At 36.7% G+C, this 26,935-nt stretch overlaps 1 protein-coding gene across 5 annotated transcripts in view; it reads right to left on the reverse strand.

The window, feature by feature from the left end:
• The window catches only part of SEC24B (SEC24 homolog B, COPII coat complex component), a 112,457-nt gene that overhangs the window by 59,430 nt on the left and 26,092 nt on the right, over positions 1-26,935 (reverse strand). For 3 of the 5 annotated variants that reach the window (XM_064285451.1, XM_064285450.1, XM_064285454.1), the window contains exons 2-4: positions 25,384-26,127; positions 12,929-13,096; positions 3,444-3,548 (exon numbers count right to left, since the gene is read on the reverse strand). In XM_064285451.1, the coding sequence (XP_064141521.1) occupies positions 3,444-3,548; positions 12,929-13,096; positions 25,384-26,127 (1,017 nt within the window). The remainder of the gene's footprint in view (positions 1-3,443; positions 3,549-12,928; positions 13,097-25,383; positions 26,128-26,935) is intronic. The other 2 variants (XM_064285453.1, XM_064285452.1) reach the window with 1 other exon arrangement.

The following is a 26,935-nucleotide window of genomic DNA, read 5'->3' on the forward strand; positions in this document are numbered from 1 at the left end:
AAACAAACCTTATTAAGAAAATGCGCTGCATTCCACTTTGGTGAGTGGCATCTGGGGTCTTAAAAGCTAGCAAGCAGCAATCTAAGATACATCAATTGGTCCCAGCCCACCTGAAGCAAAGGAGAATGAAGAACACCAAAGACACAAGGAAAATATTAGCCCAGGAGACAGAGAAAAAAAAAAGGAGAATGAAGAACACCAAAGACACAAAAAAAACATTAGCCCAGGAGACAGAAAGGGCCACATAAAATCAGAGACTACATCAGCCTGAGACCAGAAGAACTAGATGGTGCCTGGCTACCACCAATGACTGCCCTGACAGGGAACACAGTAGAGGGTCCCTGATGGAGCAAAAGAAAAGCAGGGTACAGAACTCAAATATTTGTAAAAAGACCAGACTTAACGGTCTGACTGAGACTGGAGGGACCCCGGAAGACATGGCCCCTGGACTCTCTGTTAGCCCAGAACTGAATCCATTCCTGAAGCCAACTCTTCAGACAATGATTAGACTAGACTATAGGACATAAAATGATACTCATGAAGAGAGTGCTTCTTAGCTCAAGTAGATACATGAGACTAAATGGGTAGCTCCTGTCCGGAGGCGAGACGAGAAGGCAGAAAGGGCAAGAGCTGGCTGAATGGACACAGGAAATGAGGGATGGAAAGGAAGAGTGTGCTGTCACATTACAGGACAGCAACTAGGGTCACATTAACAATGTGTTTATAAATTTATGCATGAGAAACTAACTTGAACTATAAACTTTCACTTAAAGCACACATACAAAAAAGGTAGGGTTTATTAAAATCTAAATAATATGTGTTAAACAATCTGTAATACATTCAAGGAAAAAAAATAGTTAAACTAGTTAACTAAGGGTAAGTAGATAAGAAGAGAGAAGAAAAGCCATAAATGATAAAACTTTTAATCTCCCAATTTTTTTTTTCAATCTTAGCAAATGGAATTTTCAACAATTGTTTTTAATTTTAAGCAGAACAAAAAATGTGGTAATTTAGGGTGAAAAAATAACATTATACAAAATGTATTACACATTTTTTAAATCGGCAAAATGAAGCCTATGTGATAGAAAAGGTATATGTGTCCAGGATCTGATTAATATATGCATTTTAGAAAATCACTGAAGGCCTGAGAGCAATGACCTACCAGTAGTAATGAGCACACATGTGCAATCTGATCTTGGTTTCTAAAATATCCTTCTCCACTACAGGAACCAGGGCTCCCTGGGTTGCAGCACGGTAAGTACAAAGCGAGCTAGGAACATCTAATTGTGGTCTTAAAGTACTTAAAGTAAGTGCTCAAAGGCTCATGGAGACACTGGAGTCATTCTGCCACTGGCCATGTCTAGGACAAGCTGACATCAAAATAATTAATGATAGTAATGAATTATATCCCTCTTACTACAGATACATTGAGTCAACATGGATCTAAAGAAACTGAAGGAGAAGGGAAAGCTCTTCTTTACAATAAGTGCCAATTCATAAATACAGAAGGAATGGTACAGTTAGAAAAATCATCAATGAATGCTAAAATTAATGGGTGAAAGTCTGATAAAGAACAGGATATTAACAGTCTCAAAGAATATCCCCATAAATTACTTATTAATTTCAAAGGGGAAAAATAGTAACTTTACAGTAGAGAAATCTGGCAGACACCACCTTAACTAAGTGATCAAAGTCAACAGCATCAATTCTGGAGCAAACTGACATCGTGTGTCTTAGATAGGATGCACTAAGAACACCTTACTTCAGTGCTGGTAAAACAAAACAAAACAAAACCCACTGCCATGAAAGTCGATTCCGACTCACAGCGACCCTAAGGTGGTAATCCTGTCAAAAATGCATAATCTGAATTTCATCAAGAGGAGACATAAGATATGCCCAAATTGAGGTGCAATCTACAAATTAACTGGCCTATACTCTGAACAGGTCATGAAAGACAAAAAAAGGCTAGGAAACTCCGCCAGATTAAAGGAGTCTAAACAGACATGATGGAGCCCTGGTGGCGTAGTGGTTAACAGCTTGGCTGCTAACCAAAAGACTCACAGTTCGAATCCACCAGCCACTCCTTAGAAACCCTATAGGGCAGTTCTACTCTGTCCTGTAGGGTCACTCTGAGTAGGAAATGACTTGATGGAAACAGGTTTATTGTCATTTTTTAAAAAAAAATAGACATGAAAACTAAATGCAACATATGATCCTGAATAAGATCCTGAACCATGAAAATGGCTATGAAGGGTCTTACTGAGACAACTGCTGCAATTTACTTACGGATTGTGTATCAGATATTACGGCATCAGTGTTAAACGTTCTGATAACTGTACTGTGGTTATAGAAGGTATTGTCCTTTTTCTTAGGAAATACACACTGAGGTTTTTAGAAGTAAAGGTTCATGATGTCTCCCACTGATTTTCAAATGGAGTAGGAAGAAAAATTTTATACAGATACAGGTATTATGAGAATTACAGATCAAAAATGGTTTACCTGAGTAAAGCGTGTATAATAATCTCTTTTACTCACTTCTTACAACTTTTCTTAAGTTTATTATATTAAAATAAAAAGTTACCAAAAAACTTCAGAAAGATAGATGGGTATTTAAATATTTATAGTAAGAAAAATTACACCCCAACTGGCATTCCTCTGGCTCCAACCCCCTCAAATAATACATAAGGGCTTGCATATAAAAAGGTGCAGAGGTAGTTGGCTTCATGGTTTGTAGAGAAAATCCTTCCACTCTATGAGAAAAATAACAGAGCGAGAATCATAGTCAGATATAGTAACTTGAAAGATCATCACTTATTGGTTCAGCCTTAAACCATTAGAATTAAAGCAGGAACCCAACTGCTTACCACCTATCCAAGGGAGAAAAAGGTATTAAACAGGTTGGAACATATAACCATCTGTACAAGTTCTTCAGCTAGCAAGATGTGCGCTACTATTTCATGCAGCAAGAAAATAACTGCAAATTCTGGGCCTTCTAATATGATAAGAGGAGCAAAAAAGGACCTCATAGAAACACTGCCCTATTCCTCTATCACCATTATAAAATCCATGTGGCTGGTTTTGATTAGACAAACATAGCATGCAAAGCAGAAGATAAAATAATATTCCTAAAAGGACAGTCATCAGCCAAAAGCTTTAAGTCGGGACTCATTCTTTTGCATGTGACATAGGAGGAAATACATTTCTGAAAGAAAGCACTCCACCGTCGCGAAGGAAGCATTCTGTTATTTATGAAATGGCAAAGATGTCCAAAAAAGGAAAACAAACAAACACTTCAAGTTCCCAACCTTCTATATCCCAACCCGAGTAACTTTATTGGGCTAAATCTGCAGAAACACTTTTTTTTTTTTAACGCTAAGACTGTGGAAATAAAAACGAAAACTTGAGTAGGAAAGATCAATAGCTGGTGTAAAGCTAAAGCAGACCTGCTTCCTCATCCTCATCCTCCTCTTCCTCATCATCGGAAGCTGATGACAAGGGAGTTGGTGCCGAGCTAGCTTGATTATTAACATATTCACCACACTGCACGCCTGTAAAGTGGAAAGCACAAACACAAGAGTCAAACCAACGGGAAAGACAAATAAAATTTTGACATTGCATTAAAAGTGAGAGAGAACTCCAACATTCCAAAGAACATCCAGCATGCATATTAATACTAGCAAGTCTATTATCAAAACTGCAACTGTTAGAAATTATCTGCGAAGCAGTTTAGTATAAGCAGCTTTAATATGAATTAACTGGCTTAAGTGTGAAAAAAGTACCAAGTATTACACTGATAAAATTTAGGAAACCACAACAATATTCTCTGAATGCTTTACTGCACTCTCTAAACATTTACCTTCTCTGACCTCGTGATATACTTCCTTCGGGATTGTGCATTCTTCATGGGCAATGATCATTTCTACTGAACTTAATTTGTATGGCATACAACGCACAAACAGATAACTGGTACCTTCCTTCCGCTAATGGCACCTTGAGGGTAACTCAGTTCCCATAACGGAAAAAGAATGACAGTTAAAGAAAAGAACTGTATTCAGCATAGTACTCTGCTCCTAGTAGATGCTCAAAAAAAAAAAGGCTTGTTAACTATAACCTTACAAATATGACAAACACAGAAAAGTGAAATTTCTTGAGATGAACAATCATCTCAGCTGTAGCTGTTGCCTACAGGTGAGTCTGACATAGGTGAATGAGACTGGCCCTCTGCATGAGATACACCAACAGTGGGCAGATTCTACGGAAAAGGTACAATAACTGGTAACTGTACATATCCCGTAAAAACAAAAAAGTTGAATGAATATTTTTTATTAATATAGTAAAATCAGGATTTTAAAAAAAAGAACACCCACAAGGTTTTTAAGAAAATCAATCGTAATAAAAAAATGAAAATACTTCAAAAAAGAAAGAAAAAAAACACAGTGGAGATTTTCATGAATATTTCATAATAGTGGAAGGACAAGGAAGCCCTGCCTCACAAAAAGCATGTAAGTCATCTGATGTTCTCTTCATTGTTTTTTCAGGTCATCTTTTTGACTAGCATGGCTAAGTGTAACTCATCCCTATAGGCCTATAATAAGAAAAAGGCTGTAGAAGTATAAAATTTGAGCTTAGAAGAGAGCAAAAGTTAAAGTGTAGATGAATGAAGCTTTGGTCTTCCTACTATGACTAAAGATGTTATAGAAAAATCTGCTAGTTTGATGAAACACATTCTATATAGATAAAATAGCTGTCATCACAAATTCATCTGAGAAAGTAAATATCAAGGTAAAGTACGTTTAGGCAACACAGGACACAAACCCGATATCTTGAAAGACCAAATTTAGAGTGGCATGTTCCTCTAATAAAAGCCTAGTTAAAATGAAAATTTCGCTAAAATTAGACCTTAGGTTAAATATATGAAGAAATCTATGGTTAAACATAGGTTAAGAGTAAAAAGGTTTTATAGACAAGAAATTTTTCTTCCATTAAGGACATATTAAAAATCAAGTACTTTCATCACCCCAACAAGGCTGGCACTAATCCAAAAAACACAAAATAATAAATGTTGGAGAGGTTGTAGAAAGACTGGAACATTCATACACTGCCGGTGGGATTGGAAAATGGTACGACCACTTTGGAAATCAATTTGGCACTTCCTTAAAAAGCTAGAAATAGAACTACCATACGATCCACCAATCCCACTCCTTGGAATATATCCTAGAGAAATAAGAGCCTTTACACAAACAGATATATGCACACCCGTGTTCACTGCAGCACTGTTTATAATAGCAAAAAGATGGAAGCAACCAAGGTGCCCATCAACGGATGAATGGATAAATAAATTATGGTATATTCACACAATGGAATACTACACATCGATAAAGATGAATCTGTGAAACATTTCATAACATGGAAGAACCTGGAAGGCATTACGCTGAGTGAAATTTGTCAGCTGCAAAAGGACAATTATTGTAGGAGACCACTGTTAAAAGAACTCAAGAAATAGTTTAACCAGAGAAGAAAACATTCTTTGATGGTTACGAGGGTGGGAAGGAAGGGAGGGAGGGGGTATTTACTAATTAGATAGTAGACAGCAACTATTTTAGGTGAAGGGAAAGACAACACACAATACAGGAGAGGTCAGCACAAGTGGACTAATCCAAAAGCAAAGAAGTTTCCTGAATACAACCAAACGCTTTGAAGGCCAGAGTGTGTGTGTGGGGGGGGGGGGGGTTGGGGACCATGGTTTCAGAGGACATCTAGGTCAACTGGCATAACAAAACATATTAAAAAAACATTCTGTATCCCACTTTATTTAGTGGCATCTGGGGTCTTAAAAGCTAGCAAGTGGCCATCTAAGATGTAATAATTGGTCTCAACCTACCTGGAGCGAAGAAGAATGAAGAACACCAAAGACACAAGGTAATTATGAGATAGAAAGGGCCACAAAAAATCAGAGACTACACCACCTGAGACTGGAAGAACTAGGTGGCTGGTGCCCAGCTACAACCAATGATTGCCCTGACAGAGAACACAACAGAGAATCCCTGATGGAGTTGGAGAACAGTGGGATGCAAACCTCAAATTCTTATAAAAAGACCAGACTTAATGGTCTGATTGAGACTAGAAGGACTCCAGAGGTCATGGTCCCCAGACCTTCTGTTAGCCTAAGACTGGAACCATTCCCAAAGCCAACTCTTCAGACAGGCATTGGACTGGACTATAAGACAGAAAATGATACTGGTGAGGATTGACCTTCTTGGCTCAAGTAGACACACGAGACTATGTGGGCAGCTCCTGTCTGGAAGAGATTTGAGAAGGCCGAGGGGGACAGAAGCTGGGTGAATGGAGACGGGGAATACAGAGTGGAGAGAAGGAGTGTGCTGTCTCATTAGGGGGAGAGCAACTAGGAGAACACAGCAAGGTGTACATAAATTTTTGTATGAGACTGACTTGATTTGTAAACTTTCACCAAAAGCACAATTTAAAAAAATGAAGTACTTTCAGAGGCCAATAAACAGCATAAAATAAGAAGAGAATTCATTCTTTTCATAACTGAATGAGTATACAAGTTGTTGACTCTGTAACTAATCAAAGGGGCTAAAGTCCAGGACGAACCTACATGTAAGATAAAATAAATATTTTCCTCTTTCTCTCCAGATTTACTGACTCAAAACTGATTTATTTTACTTATTATTGGTAAAACAGCCAATGTTTAAGTGGAAGCAAATGAGATGGCTATACAATGATAAAAAAAAAAAATTTGTAGAGCAACTAGAACAAACCTATGACTAAGACGAAACAGAGTAACATTATTGTTATTTAGTGCAGTATCACTGCAATGTACTATATTAACAGAATGTCCACAAAACACTGAAGTTTTCTCTTCCTGAAAAAGGTGCAATCCTTTTTGAGAATAACTGGAAATGAAAGTATCAAAATTGAAGCCCTAACCAGTGCCTCTTAATATGCTTCGAATAACAAGCCTAACTTTGCTTGTTAAAGTAAACTTGTTAAAAGTCTGGGAATATTAATGACACAAGAATACGACATTTTAGTTAATCCACAAAGCAATGGGTATGAGCTCCAAAATAACAATGCATATTTAAGCGTCCTAACCTGGACTGTGTAGGTACACATGGAATGCGAGAAACGGGGAATTACGGCCTGAAAGGTGCCGATAGCTAAGTAATCTACTCTAGCATACACGAACGGTTACGAGAGCTTCTTGAAGCACCTCTGTTCAGACCCTCCGTAAGAGCCAGAACTGCAAGGTCACGTGTATGAGGTGGTAGAATATCCGTCCTCTCCCAGAGCTCAGCCTGAAATCCACTAGAAATGTACAAAGAGTACTTCCCACCATCAACACCAAATGAAGAGGGGATGCTATATCCTAACTTATTTTGTCTTAACCAAGGCTTCCGAGGTATTAATCTAGTAAACCAAGAGACAAGAAACACGTCATAGACAGAATGTGACATGATGAAGAACTCTGTTATTAACACGGCCCCGACATTTATAAAAGAACATTCTGTTTAAACTACCTTCAGGCAAAACTTGCCAGGAGACCGTATCCTTGGAACTGCTTAATAAACAGTATCTTCACTGTTCCCTAGATACAACTACACTGGGAATAAATAAAACTATCTTAAGAGAACAAATCCCTGTGATTAGCTTTTTTCAATTCAAGCGTTCAGATTCTTGAGCAACTGTTATCTTTCCTAAGTTGGTCTTCAAATTAGGTACACGTACTAGAAGACTTTCCAAGGGTTCCCACACAAGAATGGTTTTAATGGAACCAATTTCCAGATCTTCAATTTGCATGAGTACTCGCTTTCCTAAAACTTATTCACCTCAGGAAATGCCTGTGTTAACAACACCCTTTCTCTCACTTTACTAAGGAAACAGAATGTCTCTAACTTATTCTAACGCTTACTATGACATATTGTCCTGAGGTACAAAAATCTCTCAGGCACCAAAGGGAAAGCTTCCTGCTTTCTTATATGATTAATCAAAAAAAAAAAAACCCCATTGCTGTCAAGTCAATTCCGACTCATAGCAACCCTACAAAACAGAGTAGAATTGCTCCATAGGGTTTCCAAGGAGCGGCTGGTAGATTCGAACTGCTGACCTTTTGGTCAGTAGCCAAGCTCTTAACCACTGTGCCACCAGGGCTCCATGTGATTAACCAAGGCATCCTAAATCTGTATTTCTTGCTATATATATTTCAGTTAAGGGTGAAACATGTTGTTAGAAACAGGATTGGTTCTCATCAGAATATTCTTAATTCAGAAATATTGAAAAAAAAGGGTAGAAGGAGTAATAATTAATAATTCTGCTTTTAATGTGGTCCCCCACATGACTGCCAAAGAACTGCTTTTGAAAGAGTCTCATGAGAACAAGGCAAAAAACAGTAAGAAATACTGAATTGGGAAACAGTATGACATAGCAGATAAAAGTGGGGACACTCTGGGTTCAACTGTAGGTTCTACCACTCACTAGCTGAGTGGCCTTAGGGAAGTTACTAATCTGTTTTTCATTTATATCATCTGTAAAATGGAGATAATAACTATTCCACGTGGCTACTGTGAGGATTAAATGAGTTAACACATTTCAAATGCTCAGAATGGTGCCTAATATATGGTAAACACTATATAATTAAGAGCTATTATTGCTACTGAACTCTAAAAACATGTTTGTGCATATTAAATTAAAAAACAATTATTTTCAGCTATTCTTAATACTATCCCTAGGGTGGGTCATTAGTTAGGAAAAAAGAATCTTCTGCTAGCCTGAGCAGTATACTTAATAATGCTAATTCTTTTAAAAACAAGTGAAATGTGTTCTAGGACCATCAAATTTTTTCAAGATACACTCGTAGAATCACAAAATGATAAAATTAATTCTACATGATTTCTTTCAGATTCAGTGAGAGATGTTCAATAAGGTATTTTACAAATATTTTGTATCATGAAATAATTATAGTCAATTCTATATTTTATAAGATAAATACTTTCTACCTTCTATTAAAAAAATATTTGCTAGCAGCTAGACCTATTAGTACTTAGTAGCATATATTTTCCTTTTTATATTTTTCCTGACAAAACAGGATACTGCTGGGCTGGGCTTGGGAGGCTGAACATCTTGTATAACAGGACAGGATAAAGAATCTGCAACTGTAGACAAGAAACTATTTCATCTAAAATTTCAGAAAAATTTTATCATGATGTCTGATGAAATTAATAGAGCTAGTTCTAATTTTTATTACTGATTTTTATTTAAATATCAAAAAAATCCAAAGGGGTTATACAACATGATTAATGTAATTGGTGTCACTAAATTGTACACGTGAGAAACGTTTAATTGGAAAATGTTGTGACATATATATATATTTTATAACCATAAATAAATTTTAAAAAGCCAAATACCAGAGTTGAATACATGAAATGCACATATTTACTGCAGGAATACAATGTTTTTCAAGATAATCCTCACTTCAAGAAGTGTGTGATATTACCTAATATTAGGTACACATAACACTGCTTTATTTAAAAATTAAGTAACGAGAAACAGCATATTGATACACTGGCTAGTTTTTATAATCTACTATAAAAAGGATAAATTAATTATATTAAATCTCTGACATTTGACAGCTTTGGGTAATTCAGCTTATGAAATATATGCTATAATTTATTCCTCTGTGGAGTTTACAATATCCCTTCAAACTCCAAGGAACACATTTCCTTTAACTGAAAAATTAAATCAGACTTTCTGACAAAGAGTAAAATTTGGCTCACTGGCTTGAAAATGAAGATGCCCTTTGCCAACTGGGTTATATGGCTACAGAATCTCTAACATAAATGACTTAAAACCCAGCTTGAAGTTTTTAATTAAAATACATTTAAAGGATGTGATAAACTATTTTACTGGCAACTGTGTAATGAAAGTAACAATTATTTTTTAATAACTTCTCATGTAGTAAAATGAACACTGGGTTTGGAGGCAGAAGGTCTATACTGGGTCATGGTACCCCTTCCAACAAGTTTATATGTCTCTGTGTAAGACACCTAATATCTCCAAGCCTCAATTTCTTCATCTATAAAATGAAGATGAGACATGATACATCTGCCTCATGTAATGATCAAGGGAGATAATAAATGTTAAAGGTATCTCTAAACTGTAAACTGCTATATGAAAGTAGGAAACCCTGGTGGCACACTGGTTAAGAGCTACAGTGCTAACCAAAAGGTCAGCAGTTCAAATCCACCAGGGGCTCCTTGGAAACCCTATGGGGCAGTTCTACTATGTTCTACACGGTCATTATGAGTTGGCATCAACTCGACAGCAATGAGTTGTTGGTTGTTGTTTACACAAAAGTACTAATAAAGCTACCAACAATCTAGAATCTGGAAAACATGAAAAACTGGAAAATAAAATTTAATAAACAACAACAAAAACTTCTGACATATAACTCAGAAAAACCAGAACAATATTGCTTTAGTAAAATCCTTCCAACACCATGCTCATCTACTTTATATGAACAAAGTTTCTCAGCGATTGTACGTATAAAAATGAAAACTAGAAGTAAAATTGATTTAATTCCTACCTCAGTCTAACAATGTATCATATTCAACTGAGACACACAAGGACTGGTGGTGAGCAGGAAAGCCCATTTAGCTCACTGAGACACATTTCCAATAAAAATGTACTTTCCATATCAATAATATCAAAATCCATGATATATATATATAGTGTTTTGACCAACTATATACTAATAATAACTGTAATGATAACTTAATCCAGAAGGAAAAAAAATATTAATGCTTAGAGACAAGGTCATGGTAAACAGAACAACTTTTAAAATTTTGATTTATATAATATTATTATAGTAGATAAGTATGACTGAGTGAAAAAAGCACTTTTAATTTAAGAATATATTATTATATTCTCGGTGGGAGGATATGGCTTCAAGAAGAAAAAAGGAAAATGTAAAGTTCCCAAATGTTAAAAGAAGGGCTTATCTGTGTATTTTTTAAAAGGATGAGGGTAGGTATCATTTCACTGGATACATTCCAGAGTAATATAACATCTTTGCTTCAAAACATCAACATACATAATATGCTGAAAATTACATAAATGCAATTGTTTGATGAAATCAACTCAACGGCAATGAGTAACGGGTTACTCCAGATTTATCCAAAGAAGTCAATCTCCCATTTAAGGAAAAATAAAAACTACAATTGAAATGTCTTCAGCATTACCTTTTCTGTTATTTATGCAAGGATTTCATCTTAGCTAAATCGAAAGTTTGTCAAAAGCCAACAAAAAAAAAATTCAACTTCACTTTCTAGACAGATAACAACAGAGAGGTTTCAGTTAAAAATCTTTCACTCTGCTACTTCTTAACTAGTAATCTTGGGCAAGTTACTTAGTCTCTGTGAATCTCAATCTTCTCATTTGTAAAACAGTGATGATACCTACCTTATAGGATTGATACGGAGATTAAATGAGAAAATAAATATCAACTGTCTGGCACACTGTAAGTACTCAATAAAGGTAGCTCCTTCTTTTCAAAATCTATTTTATCACAAGAAACAAGAAGAAATATAATTGCGTTTTAATGAAAAAATTTTAGGAAGTGATCTTTAGAGGTGCATGGTAGGATGTTATCTAAGTAAGATGGTCACAAAGAAAATGTAATAGGAAGAAAGAAATTAGGAGCAGCAAAGTAAAGGGTCAAAAGAAGCAAGACAATAAATAAGAGTGGAAGGCAGTTATGGATGTAAAAGACGTGAAAAGACATCATTCATTTAGTTAAGGTTTCAACCCATTCTTAAGTTTTTTTTCTACTCCTGACAAGAAAAACTTTCCTACCAGCCCTTCATTTTGAAGGCAAACGCTTTCAAGAACCAAATGCTATTCCCAGTCTACTTACTAACTTGTCGGGATCACTAGACACTCCTTGGCGTCCAGTTGATTTTCCTATAAAACTAAATAAGGAAACTTAATATAAAAACCGATCCAATTAACAGAAAGGCCTCTGTTGACCATATAAAACAGTTAACAGAAACAGTGAGACCAGCCTAAGAATTTACGATGCTTTTTTCTTTTTTTTAGAGATCGAGCATATAAGAGAGAGAATTCTTCATACCAAAAGCTAGGAGCTGTCACTACAAAGAGAAAATGGTCCCTAAAATATTACTAAAGATTGCTCTAGAAATACAAACTAGAGACTCCTGAAAACAGGTCAAATGAAAAATACAGTATATTAACCTCAAACATCAATAGCTTTGAGATTCTAGCAAGATGAAGAACACTGACAAAAGAAAAGGCAGTATGGGGAAAAGAGTCAAAACAATGTATCTTTGTTACCTGTCATTTATTTGATACATGGTGAATATTAAACAAGGGTACAGTTTGTCAATGCTACAAGAGTGTAAGTTACAATTTCACTTTCACCCTTTCTCATCCCCAAAACTGGGTCAAAGACTACTTTCCTTTAATAATAATGACAACCAGAGAAATCACCAAATAGGACACAGAGATTCAATAACTAAGGAGATCTTGGTTGTTTTATTGTAAAACAAACAGTAATCACCTTTGAAAAAAGAAAATGAATGCCCCATCATAGATTAGTAAATTATAATACATCAACACAATGGGTTATTTGCTATGAAATGACCATAAAGACTATGCAGATATACGAAAAACTATGTATAGTTTAACAAATGTAGAAGCAAAATACAAAATGACACAGGAACTATGATTGCGATTATATAAAATATATAATCATAAACAGACTAGAAGGTCATAAATAGAAAATAGTCATATTTGGATTAAGGTTGTAAGTCACTTTTCTCATGTTTTCTAGAGAATATGGTTTGACTTTTTAAAATTAGTTATCTGAACATATAACACATTTCTCAAATACCTTTCTGTTGTAGTAGCTCTGACGGCTGTGTGACAGTGGCCACAGGCTTAACTGAGTGATTTGCAGCAGGAGGTGTTCTTGTTGACGAGGTTCCTGACAAAACAGTGGATACTACTGGGCTGGTCTTGGGAGGCTGAACATTTGGCATAACAGGACAGGATAAAGAATCTGCAACAGAAGACAAGAAACAATTTCATCCACAGCGACATATTTGAAATATATAAAAACAGACTTAGTAACAAAAGTTTATTTGAAGTTCTTGTAGAAACTTCAGTAGCATCACATTTACCTAGTATACAAAGAAAATAAGGTAGGCCAAAGAAATGACTTTTCAAAAAACTGAAAATGATTTACTCACCAAATGTCTTAATAATCTCTAATGACAATTTTCCTAGAACATTTCATATGCTTCCTTACTTTCTTAAATGAGATGAACCCAAAACAGTTTTTCTTTAATAAGCATTAACTACTGCTATTAATCACTGTACTTACTATTTAATGGTGCCTCAGGTAAGAAGATGAATAGAGGTTATCTACCTCTGCAATAATGTAGCCCCTGAATTCCATAAATGTTTCTAGTAACAACTAATATCTCATCTTGCCTTGTAAACTGTCACTTCCCATTTGCTGTTTCTGACACCTTATTTCACACATAACTATATAAGAGCCTGATGGTAAGAGTAGGCTGGACTTCAGGAACAAAGTACATATAATTCATAGTGGGCTTTTTTGATAGTTCATTGAGTTTCACTTCAGGGAGAGATCAGGGCTTTCCCAAAGTCTAACTACTGACTGAGTGGTAGGGTATTATATATCGATGGAAAATATATACATATAAAGTCAAATCAGAGAGATGGAGTAATAAAAATAAGGAAAAATGTTAACAGCATTAAAAACACATGTGCATCATAATCATTCTCTTTTTTTTTTTGCAAAAACAGAACCTAACAGAAAATATGCTTTAAAAATGAAGGCAAAATAATGTTTTCAAATAATAATTATTATTATTTTTAAAAAGGTTGGAAAAATTCATCACCAGTATACCTAGGCTCAAATATTAAAGGACGTTCTTCAGACTAAACGCAAATTATCCCTGATGGAAGAATGGGAGTGTAGGAAGAATGAAGAGCACCATAAAAAGTTTTACAAGTTCCTCAGACTCAGCTCAGAGGAAAAAAAAAAATGCTGTTATTAATATTTTCTCAAACAGTTAAATTTATCAACAGAAAACTTCCAATATCTTTGCTCTGAGGTGGATTACTGAGAACATGAAATTTAAAAATACTTCCCATTTAATAACAGCAGCATCAAGGCATTTCCTACTTTCTTCTTGAAATCATCCCAAAGTAACAGAAATGAGGCATGAAACCACAAAGTATATTTTCAGTGAAAATAGGAAACAGATAAATCCCAAACACAACATGAATGGAAGGGCTGCCAACAGCGAGAGATGCAGAGGTGCGCAGACAGAAGGCGGGGAGGACCTGGGGCTGCAGATACCAGAGCCTGGAAGGTACGCTTCTGGACGGTGAAAGGCAAACCTCTAAAAGACCGTGAACCAGGCAAAGGGCTAAGAGCAGAATTACCCCTGATCTCACTAGAGTTCTGAGAAGCAGCAATGTAACAGAGTGATAACTATGCTTATTTAACAGGGTGGCACAGCAGTTAAGCTCTCAGAAGGCTGGTGGTCCGAACCCACCAGCAGGTCTGCAGAAAGACCTGGCAGTCTACTTCCATAAAGATGAGGGCCAAGAAAGCACTATGGGGTGGTTCTGCTCTGTGCACGGGGTCACTGAGGGTTGGAATTCACGCGACAACATCCAACAATGGTAAGTGAAAACCAAGAAAGGTATAATCATCTCAAATTAGGTGATGCAGAAAAGGGGAGGGGAAAATAAGGGAAAGGAAATATACTCATTTTGCCTGTTATTAATAAGAAATTCAAAGACACCGTCTAAAAATATAGAGGATATTTCTGCTTCTGGTAATGGTGGCCTAGGTAAGCAGAACCAATCGTCCACTAAAGATAACTTTAAAAGTTATATTAAAAAACAGCTTCTTAAAATCGTCAAAGAGCTAATATGATAGTAATGAATTTCTGGGCCAAAATCTCTATGAAACTGAAAACCTAGAGAAACAGCCCAACACTCAAAGCTGCTTTCACTGTGAACATCTGCTACAAACCTGATGTGCTGGGTTCTGTGGCCTTGCAGAGCATGGGGAACAAAACATATCCCTGGGCATGCCCCAAATGGAGCGCCTGATACGGGACCCTATATTCCAACTCTTAAGATAGGACTCTGAAGGGTTATCCTCTTGGGATAAGGATAAACCAGGAAACTAATTCCTACAAACACCAGCAGCTTTGGTTTAACCTAGTAAATCTTAAACCTTGAACTCGGATTAATGTGATCACAAGCCGTAGTGCCTTGAGGCAACTGGCAGAGGCAAACATAAAGCCTCTGGAGAAAGGTTGCATAATCCTAGGCCCACGAATAATTTTTCAAAAACAATTCCGAACACCAAGTCAAAGAAAACAAGCCATACAAAGAAATAGAGACACGGTGAGTAAGAACCAACCAGAATAGATGACAGTAAAAGACACCCAAAGACATAACACATTAGAATAATCAGATTCTAAAGTAACTATGCTTGCTATGTCTACTACATTCAAAATATAGTAGCTTGAAAATATCTGCAGAGAACAAAAACCTATAAAAAGTGGACATGGAAAAGAACGAAACAGTATTGAAACTAAAAAATACAATAGCTAAAATTAATAATTCAACAGATAAACAGCCACTCTGGAAAACTGTTGAGCATTATTTATTAAAGCTTTACATATGTATACACTATGACCTCACAGTTTTACCATCAAGTATATACGCAACAGAAATGCATATATTTGTCAAAAGACACATCCTAAAATGTTTATAGCAGCACTGTTTACAAAAGCCCCAAACCAGACATAACCCAAATACCCAATTACAGAATGGATATATTCACCCGACTGATATGACACAAGAAGAATGAAATATATCTAAAACTACAAAATGAATATTCTCACAAACCTAATGCTGAACAAAGGAAGCCAGACACACACAAAACAGAACATATCATGTGATTCCATACTGAACGTAAAGTACAAAAACAGGCAAAACTATTTTGTTAGAAGCCAATATATGCTTGGGGGTAATGTTAACTGCAGGGGACCCTAGGAAGCCTTCTGGGGTGCTGGCTACAAAGGTCTGTTCAGTTTGTGAAAATACATCAAGCTGTACACTTAGACATCACACTTTTCTCTGTGTGTGTGCAAGCATATGTATATGTATATATATTTCTTCAACATAAGACAACACGCACAAATCATAATCACTCATTTATTCCCCCCTCAAACTTCTGCTGGAAAACTTCCTTGAGAAAAGAAAGATTACTAAGAAAACTGTGCAGAAACTATTGAAAAGGAAAAATTTTTTTAATAGTGTTGAAATCATAAAAAAAAACTTTAGTTCATACTCATTTCCATTGCACATATAAATATAGAGGTTTATCTTTGTTAAGAAACCTCTGCAAGACATAGATAGAGCTATGTACAAAAGACTATAAACAAGAAAGGCTATTTTATCTGAGATTCTTTTTTTGTAGGCTGAAATTTACCTTAAATGATAGAAAAGCTAATTAAAATATTTAGGCTTTACAGCTATGCAACTTGCTAGAAAACTTAAAAAGAATCCCTCTTCAAAATCTAGTGCTTTTAGACTAATGGGAAAAATTAATTTCACTCTAAAATTTAACTGTGAATGAATATGAATTCTCATTCCATTATTTTATCAAAGGAAATCACTAAACTCATTTAGGCCCTATTGTTGTTGTTAGGTGCCCCAACTCATGGTGACCCCAAGCACAACGGAATGAAAAAAACGCTGCCTGTCCTATGCCATCCCATCCCCATGATGAGCTGCAGATCGGACCAATGTAATCTGCAGGGTTTTGATTGGTTGATTTGCAGTAGATCACCAGGTCTTTCTTCCCAGTCTATCTTAGTCTGGAAGCTCTGCTAAAACTCATTTAACATCATAGCAGCTGTGCATGAGGGGCACTGGCTGGGAAAGGAAGTACTAAATAATAAAAATTGGTAACACCACTAAGAATATATTAAAAATTACTCACAAGTAATACAAGAACTAAACAAACGTGGAAAAATATTCAACATCAGTAGTAATACAAGAAATTCAAATTTAGGTCCCAAATAGCAAGAGGTCACAAATTATGACACATGTAGCCAACAAATGATTATGAAGCTGTTGTTAACAAAAAAATTATAAAGATATACATTAAGAAAAAAGAAAATCCCATGTTCTCAATAATTACAACTGCATATTCTTATGCACACTCTCACACATACACATATACACACAACACTGGAAGGAAACACAAATTAAAACAATGGCTTTGTTAGCACGGTGGTTTTATGGATCATTTTTTCCACTTCCTATGAGTCGGAATCAACTCGACGGCACTGGGTGGGAACTTTTCTTTAATGTAGTAAGAAATTCTAACTAGTAGTTTTAACATCTGAAATTGCCAATATTCAACCCTGTTTGACCTACAAAAACAGTAATTTCATATAGTTTAACCTAATACATAAATATTTTAAATGTTACTTCACAATGTCAATGAACAGGTCTGGTTGGGAATCAAGGATATATGTTTTTTTAAAAGTTATCATCTCAGCAATTAAACGTCTAAGAAGTTTAGTTTTGAACAGGGCTCCTCTCTGCTCTGCAACACTACATCTGATGATCTACCTGATATATGTCATCATCCTGCTTAAAACCCTTCAATATTCTGCCAACGCTTGTGGGTAAACATGAAACATCTTATCCTAAAAAGTTTTTAACATGGTGAACAAGGCTCTGAATGATCCTAACTACATCCCTAGGCTCACCCTGGCTCACAGTTCTCCTTTAGCTTTAGTGGTCTTTCAGTTCCTTGAACTTGCCATGCTGCCTGCCATCAACGGGCACCAAGCACTTACATCTTCCTTTCCCGCCACTCACTTTTTTCTTTAATAACATAACTGATACACACCTTGCTATGTACTCTTAGCTGCTCTCCCCCTAATGAGACAGCACACTCCTCCTCTCCACCCTGTATTGCCCGTGTCCATTCAACCAGTTCCTATCTCCCTCTGCCTTCTCATCTCTGTGAGGTATTTTTGTAAGTGCTGTGCTAAATTTTTTTACAGCAACGTATGGAAAAAGACTGGCATGGGGGCACCCGTGAGGATGCCTTGCAGGGGGAGGGCACACAGATATATACACAGACACATACGTAAACGCACACATATATATGCCCATTGTCATCAAGTCGATTCCAACTCATAGTGACCCCCTAGGACAGAGTACAACTGCCTCGTAGGGTTTCCAAGGAGTGGCTTGTGGATTCGAACTGCCGACCTTTTGGTTAGCAGTCATAGCTCTTAACCACTACACTGCCAGGGCTCTACACACACTTGTCATTAGTTCTTATCAGGTCAATTCCAACTCATGGTGACCCCATGTGTGCAGAGTAGAACCGCTCCACAGGCTATGGCCTTTCAGAAGGAGATCACAAGGCCTGCCTTCTGAGGTGCTTCTAGGTGAGTTAGAACTGCCAACCTTTAGGCTAGTAAAAAAAAAAAATTTTTTTTTTTTTTTTTTAGTAGTCAAGCATTTAACTGGTTGTGTCAAACAGGGACTCCTATATACATACATACATGTGCATATATATGCATAATAAAATACTCACGAAGTCAGCATACAACATCAGAAACAGAACATTTCAAATACTGTTGAAGCTCTCACTGTGCTCCTCAGAACATCCTTCTGCCTCTCTCCCAGAGAAACCACTATTCTCAATTACAGTTATTATTGCCTTCCTTTTGTTTTTAAATAGTTTACTACACATATAACTATCCTTAAACACTATTTTTGCTCATGCCTGAACTTTATAAACAATGGCATACAGCATGTATCCTTCCATGACTTCGTAAGTTACATTTCTGGGATTCTTTCCCATTAATGAGAGGTCTATTTCATCATTTTCAATGCTGTTGAGTATTCCATTGAAAAAATACAATTTATCCATTCCACTATAAATGGCTTTTTGGGTTGTTTCCAATTTCTTGTTTTCACAAACAGTGCTGCGAGGAATATTTGTGAATCTGTTCCTGGTACAGGTGTACAGGTTTCTCTAGGGCAGAGCTTTAAAAGGGGTATGCCATGGCTGGGGTACAGAACCACCTTAGCCCTGGGGGTATATCGCTGTGGGAAATGAGGTCTCAGGCCTTTGGCAACCTAGTCCCTTCAGCCCAGTATTCCAAACAAACTGTTATCATTTGCTGTAAGGGCTACACACATCTAAAACAGGTTAGGAAGTGGTGCTTAGGGTCTTTCTATTCAAAGTGTAGCATACACTAGCAACATCTCTCACTGAGTTTCTCAGAAATGTAGAATCCTAGGCCAGGCCCTACCAGACCTGCATTTTAACAAGATTTTAGGTGCCTCAAATTCCCAAAGTCTGAGAAGGACTTCTCTAGGTTGTATGGGAATGGAATAGCTGTGTTTTAGGACGTGGTTATTTTCGGTTCCACTAATAGCAAATTTTCCTGAAATATTGAGCCAACATACCCTCCTACCAACTGTGTATAAGAGTTCCCTGTTACTCCACATCCTTGCCATCTTTCGATATTATAGGACTTTTAAATTTTTACCAATCTGCTGCTAGACATAAGAAGATATCCCACGCTAGTTTTAATCTTCTTTTCTCCGATTATTAATGAGGTGGAGTATGTTTTCATTTCACCTTCTGTGAAATGCCCGTTCATGTATTTTTCTCTTCGGTTGCTGGTCTTTTGCTTATGAATCTGTATATGTTCGTATTGAGGAGAAGTTCTTAATTAGAAAGTAATCGAGTTTATCATGCTTATCTTTTATGGCTAGCACTGTGTGTGCTCTCTTTAAAGAAACCTTTCCCTACTCCCAAGGTTCTGGAAATACTCTCCCAATTTTGTTTAAAAAGCTCTAATATTTTGCTTTTTGCATCTAAATATTTATTTCATCTGCAATTTATTTTATACATGAAAAATTCATTCTTCAGATTGCAGCTCAAGTATCACTTCCTCAGGGAAGACTTCCCTAACCTTCATGATTAGTAGGTAAAAAGCCCTGAGTATGCTCTCTAAACACCATATTTCACTGTTTTGTGATGCTTAAATAGCAATTTTACATTTATTTGTGTTTATTTGGATAACATCAGTTTCCCCAAGTAGATTGAAAACTTCACCAGGATCAAGTTTTTTTACTATTTTATCTCCCAACACTTGAACAATGCCTGACACATACTGGCTTTTAAATATTTGTTGAATGAATGGAGACAAGGTCTATGAACATTAGGGACTATAACAGCATGCCAACTGAGAAGAAATTGCCTCTCTCACCAAAGGAAATTCAAGAGAAGAAAGAATACATAAAACTGACACTATGCAAAATAAACTGCTATACTGTGGTTTAGTTTATGGGACACTTGGAGACAGAACACCCAATTCAACAATAAACCTTCGTCATTCTCTGATAATTCAGGTAGTTCCCAACTTGTTACTTAGAACTCTTTTCATCACATATAACATAGATGAGAATTAGGTATCTGGACAGCCTCTCAAAAGAACCCTTCTTGACAAATATTCTACTACAAAAGTAGATCCTATCTTACATAATTATGCATAAAATTCCTTTGGAACTATGGGGATTAAAATTCTCAGTTATATAGCACCATCCATTCAAGTTGTTCAAGCTAAAAATTTAAACCACCTTTTATTCTTCCTTTTCCTCCATAAGCTGTATCACCAAGTCCTTAAAATCATCCCTGTCATCTATCTTCTGTCTAAACCAATACCAGCCAAAGTCATCATCCTATACCTGGACAATTGTAGTAATTCCTCCCTAGATGCTCTTCCTGCCTCCAGGCTCTTCCTCCCCCAGTCTATCTACTACACTGCTCCCAGAATAAAGTTGTAAAGCACAAATCTTATAACACCACTATCGTGCTTAAAAACTTCTGATGGCTCCTGGTCCCATATAGGACCAAACCCATGTGGGTTCTTCATCAGTTCCCTCACCTACTCAATGCCACTGACCAGCAGACATTGAGAAGCTGTTGCACTGGAGAGGGGATAGCTGATAAGGCAGAGTTCTGCACGGTCTGATCAGGAGAATGGACATCTCATTACCCCTTCCCTGAGCTCGGAGAAGGGGTAATGGGGAAAACTTCGCAAGTGGCAGGTGCAAAGTTGAGAAAAGAAGATAAAAGATCAACAGCAGAAGCTTCAGAAAAACTGAAGGAGTATGATGGGAAAAATTATGTTATTCTCATATTGCCAATTTACAATTTCACTTACAAATTTCCAACGCTGAAAATAATCTCTTGTACTGCACTACTTGCACCTTTCGTGACCATATTTGTTTTTCCACCTTTCTAATTTATTTCTAACTCATATCTCTTTGTCTAGTTAAGTTCAATCATCCTGTAGGGGGTGTTTATTTTGCTTTTCCTCAGGTATATCACCACCCAGAGATGACAGATATAACATTAACTATCAGTGACAATTATATCTTAAATGACATATATGTAGTGGAGTTTTATACAAGGACAAGATAGATGATGATGATTACACAAGTAGCTTTTAAAATGCTTCTTGTTTTATAAAATTGTACATAGCAAAACAGCTTAATCAGATACCACCATGTTATATTAATATGTAAAATTCTTATCAAGCATGAAACATTCAAAGTAAGTAATTTTCCTGACAAAATTCAGTACCTTGGCATCGACACTTATCTCACCATTTTTTTAAACTGTACTTTTGAAAACAAAGGGAGAGTTAAAAAAAATAACAAAATGACTATAAAAGAATCTGCAGAGTTCTGGTACCCATCCTGCATCAATGATGGGTATCATCTCCCACAGCAAAACGTTCAACCAGCTTTACCTCAAACTAGAAAATGAGCCTCCACACACTGAGAGATCTACAGTGAGAGTTAAAACTTTTTAAATGGACTAATACAATGGCTCCTTTTAAACACTAGCCAAAATTTCGCCTTCAGGTAACAACTAAACGTAGCACCCAAAATGTACACACTTAAGGTAGGCTTTTTAATGAAATAAATTTCTAGTGCTTAATTATAATATATTAACATTGCTTTTCTAAAATAAAGACGCAAATGAGATGATACTTAAAGGTCCCATTTATTCCATGTTTCCGAACATTAACTCATCAACTGCCTAAAAATTAAAAGCATGTAGCCATCACTGCATTACTGATATTAGCTTAAGGCAAGTTTATGCTTTTGTATCTCCAAAGCTTTATAAATCACTTAAGGGTATGTCTGAAATCTGAAATGTACAGTATATCTGAAACAAATATCTCAAATATAAATGAAGCTACTATAATTAAGAAATTTAAAAAATACAATAATTTTTATCAATTACTCTAAGGTTGAATTTCACACAATACTATGATTAATACCAAAGATACTCATTTTAATGTGGCAATATAAAAGTACTCAAAGCAATATTAAGCTGTCTTTCCACATCATTAAAAATCTATATTCCCGTGGTTCCCAAACTTTGTACCAAGGTGTCCCAGGGCATGCGACAATTCCATGGGATACTTTATAAAGTTTCAAGAGAAACACAGTGATACCCACCCAACACCTCATGAACTATTATTACTAAGTTGCTTGGACCTAACTACTTAATAAATGAAACTGTTAGGTATTTATTTTAGGGAAAAGGGCATTGTGAAAAAAAATATTGAGACATGTTAGCTGAGAAAGTTTGGGAACCTCTGTACTATTTTACTTTAATCTATTTCTTTGGAAATGGTGAAGGGCAAGTGTCATATTAATCTCAGATACATCTGTCAACCTCTGAACTAAAATTAATTGGCAATTTACCAATCCAAAGGCAAAATATTAAGTAGTCTTATTATTCTTTTTCTTCTACCATTAATTTTCTTACATGCTTCTTAACATGAATTAACTTCTAAAATTATACTTGTTATGGCATCCGTAGTACATTATTAGAATTAAAGAATGGAAATATATCCCACCTATTTGCCTAAAGAGCCAAATATTACCATTATTTAAATAGAAAGTAATTTTGTAATTATTCTAACTCTCCATTCAAGATATTTTTAATAATAAGCTCTTTCTAATTAGGTATACTGTTCAGGAGACAAGTGACCCCATATTTCCCTAGTCTTACATCTCAGTATAAACTGGTTCCATCTATCCAGGGTAATATTCTCATCTAGAAATAAGGTATGAATTGCCTGTATTTCTTCTTTTTTGTCATGAAAGTCACAAAATCCTTAAGTGAAAGGGACCTTAGGATAAGCTGATCTGTAAAAGGACTACTTAAAGAAGAAAGAAAACAATTTCTATGGGAAAGAATGTCCTGGTTCTGACAGGGATAGCCTGAGCTCCAGGCCCCACTCTCTCTTAACAATAATGAGGACAGGCAACTCAACTTGGATCATTTTTCACCCCTCATTTGTAAAACAAAAAGACTGAGGTAAATTTGGTTCTGTTACTAAGCACCACTTGAGATCAAAACAGAAATAAGATTCCCAAGACTACTCCTGGGAATTCTGGCACATTGGTCTGAGGCTGAAGATTGTAGTCTGTGCAAACCAGATTTGGGAACTGTGACAGACACTTTAAGTTGACTCATCCAATATCCAGTCAATGCTAGCCCCCTTCTTTCTTGCCTGCCTCTACTGTGGAGGTTATAAAGCTAAACATTCATTTTTAAGGAACCTGATTGCACAGTGGTTAAGCACTCGGCTGCTAACTGAAAGGCAGGTGGTTCAAATCCAACAGCCGCTCCGAAGGGGAAAGATGTGGCAGTCTGCTTCCGTAAAGATTACAGCCTTGGAAACCCTATGGGGAAGTTCTACTTTGTCCTAGAGGGTTGCTATGAGTTGAAATCAACCTAACAGCAATGGGATGGCAAATGATACATAAAAGGAAGCCTGTTAATGCCACCACTCTCTTCCCTTTCCACTCCCTTCTTGCTGTGTTTAACTCTGACTTGATGCCTAAGGGTACATTAAGTTATCTTGTTTCTATAAACCAAGACGTTAAAGATGGTAGGGTAGAAAGAAAGAACACTGAGGATATCTGGATCCATAATCCAGACTTTCTGTTATGTGAGGAAAATACCCCCCATTTTTGTTTAAACCACTATTACTTGCTTATAGCTGAAAGCATTGGTAAATGATATAGCAATGAAGGATTACCCCTGTTGCTTTTGAATCAATTCCGACTCATGGTGACCCTAAAAGACAGGGGGGAACTCCCTCATAGGATTGCTAAGGAGTGCCTGGTGGATTTGAACTGCTGACGTTTTGGTTAGCAGCCGTAGCTCTTAACCACCATGCAACCAGGGTTTCCAGCAAAGGATTAGATGATCTCAAATGTAGGGTTCAAATCTAATATTCTAAAGTTCTCATTTTAAATAATCTAATTATCCAGGGAAGAATACTTTTCTACATCGGTGACAGATGACTGACGAGACCCTAATGTATAATTTAAAGGCATCGTTAAAATTCAGAACGCTACCACAGCTTTACTAATTCTCCCCATTCTTTTCAGACATTTTCATTCAGTTAGAGAGCAGACTTATTAAGTTCTAGTTAATGAGTTGAACTAAAACAAAATAGCCTATCGAAACTCCACATTAAAAAGACCACACACCTTATATACATAATTTTTAAACTAATAAATTCAACCCCATTTTGGTTTAGCAAAGTCAGAAAAACTACCAGGGTATTCACCCTTCCCCTGTCCTATCCTTCATCCTAACTTACCCGTTTGGGAATGAGAAAACACCAGCTTTAATGTGTAGGAAACACATGTTCCATGAAAGTCACTAACAGTGGCTAACAGGGAAACCAGCATAGTGCTGCAGGCCATCAGCTTTCCCTCAGTGAGTAGGGCACTGTTGGAAAAAGAACTATCTCCAAGGTTGAACTAGTATAAAAGGGAATGCAGAGGCCCACAAAGCACATTCCCATATGGATCCTACTGTTTTGCCTTATGCCTAACTCACTTTAAGACAATTGCAGAGGCATAAAACACATCGATAAATATTTACTGAGATTCCAATCATGGCAAGGAACCAGACTAGATAAGGCAAATGGCTGGGTGGTTAATTATGAATAAGACCGGGGGAAGGGTTCAGAGAGATGCTGTATAATATTACAATAAATAAATAAATAAATTGCAAAAGTAGCTAATTCCCAATTTTTCTATTAAGCAGTGTCATTATCTTTAATCTTCATGCAAATAATAATCTGATTGCAAATGCAATGATATTCAACCATGCTTTGGTGAACTTTTCATTCAACCTACCAGTATGTGTTTGGTTGTTGCTGGCTGTAGCCAAGGATCCAGTGTGGTTTCGGATGAGATTGTCTTGGGTTGACTGAAGGCTTGGAGCTGACCACGACGGAGTATTGTATCCTGAAAGACTCTGCTGCTGGTGGTGCTGTAGTGATGGTGGAGGTGGAAGTGGCGATGGATGACTGACAGGTGTATGTTGACCAGAAAATGAATTATCTTTAACTGGCCTGATAGTAGGAACATTCTGTGAGGTAAACATTTGCCCATATGGATCACCAGCAGGCAGAGAGGGATATGAACCACTAGGATACGCAGCATTAGAAACAGTTGACATAGCATAATGACCACAAGTAGAGGGAGATCCCTGAGAAGCAACAGAAGAGTTGGCAGAGTACATGGCTGGATTATTGTAGTGATTCACAAAAGAGTATGGCTGGGAGGCACTCGTATGCAAATGGTATGCTGATGATACAGCACCTTGGAAAGATCCCAAAGTGGATCCCACAATATGAGGGGCAGGAGAGCCCCTGCCATACATCTGCTGTGCTCCTGGTTGTTGACTCACTGTGGTAAGAGTCACCACATTTTGTGTTGGTACTGTATAGAGACCAGAGTAGTAATCACCACACTGGCTATCGGATGGTAATGAGGTCATTTTCCCAGGTCCTTGAGAGTAATGTCCTGAGGCAGCAACATAGTTTTGAGGATGCAATCCATACCCAGGTGAAACCTGCATTTGATTCTGTGCTGGACCTGAAAAACAAAAAAAATATTTACAGGGATTGGGTAAGAGATAACTAAAACATATATCACAACTGAATAGGTCATAAAAGAAAATACCACAGGGAGAAAAAAACAATCATGGAGTAATTTTTAAGCATACTTCCTATTTAAATTTCAGCCCAGTTAATTGTTTTCTCCATAATTCCAACTTACTACAGAGGATATACTATTATAGCCCCATTGTGGCAGTCAGCCTCCAAGATGGCTCCCAATGATTCCCACCTCCTGCTATTCACACCCTTGTGTAGTCCCCTCCCATACCGTGGTCTGTGTGACCCACAGCATATGGCAGAGGTGATGGAATAGCGCATCCAAGATCTTAAAAAAAAAAAAGATTGGCATCAGTTTTAGACTCTGGCTTTCTTTCAAATCACTCAGCCTGGGGGAAACAAGTTGCCATATTGTGAGCAGCCCTATAGAGAAGCTCATGTGTCGAGGAACTGAACTCTCTGGCCAAGAGCCAGAGAGAAACAATATTCACTGCCTGCCAAGAGTCACAAGAGAGATTGGAAGCACACTACTGAAACCCAGTTGAGTCTTAAAATGATTACAGCCCTGGCTGACAGCTTAAATACAATCTCCTGAGAGACCCTGAGCCAAAACCACCCATGAGATAAATGTTTGTTGCTTTAAATTGCTAAGTTTTGGGGTATTTTGTTATGCAGCAATAGATAACTAATATGCTCAGCCTGGAAGGAGTTCAAATATTTTATTAGCTTTTTTTTTTTTTAAAAAAAATACTATAAAAATAATATACCTATTGTAGAAAGAACAAAAT

The sequence above is a fragment of the Loxodonta africana genome, chromosome 5, assembly GCF_030014295.1.
Source record: "Loxodonta africana isolate mLoxAfr1 chromosome 5, mLoxAfr1.hap2, whole genome shotgun sequence".
NCBI lineage: Eukaryota > Metazoa > Chordata > Mammalia > Proboscidea > Elephantidae > Loxodonta > Loxodonta africana.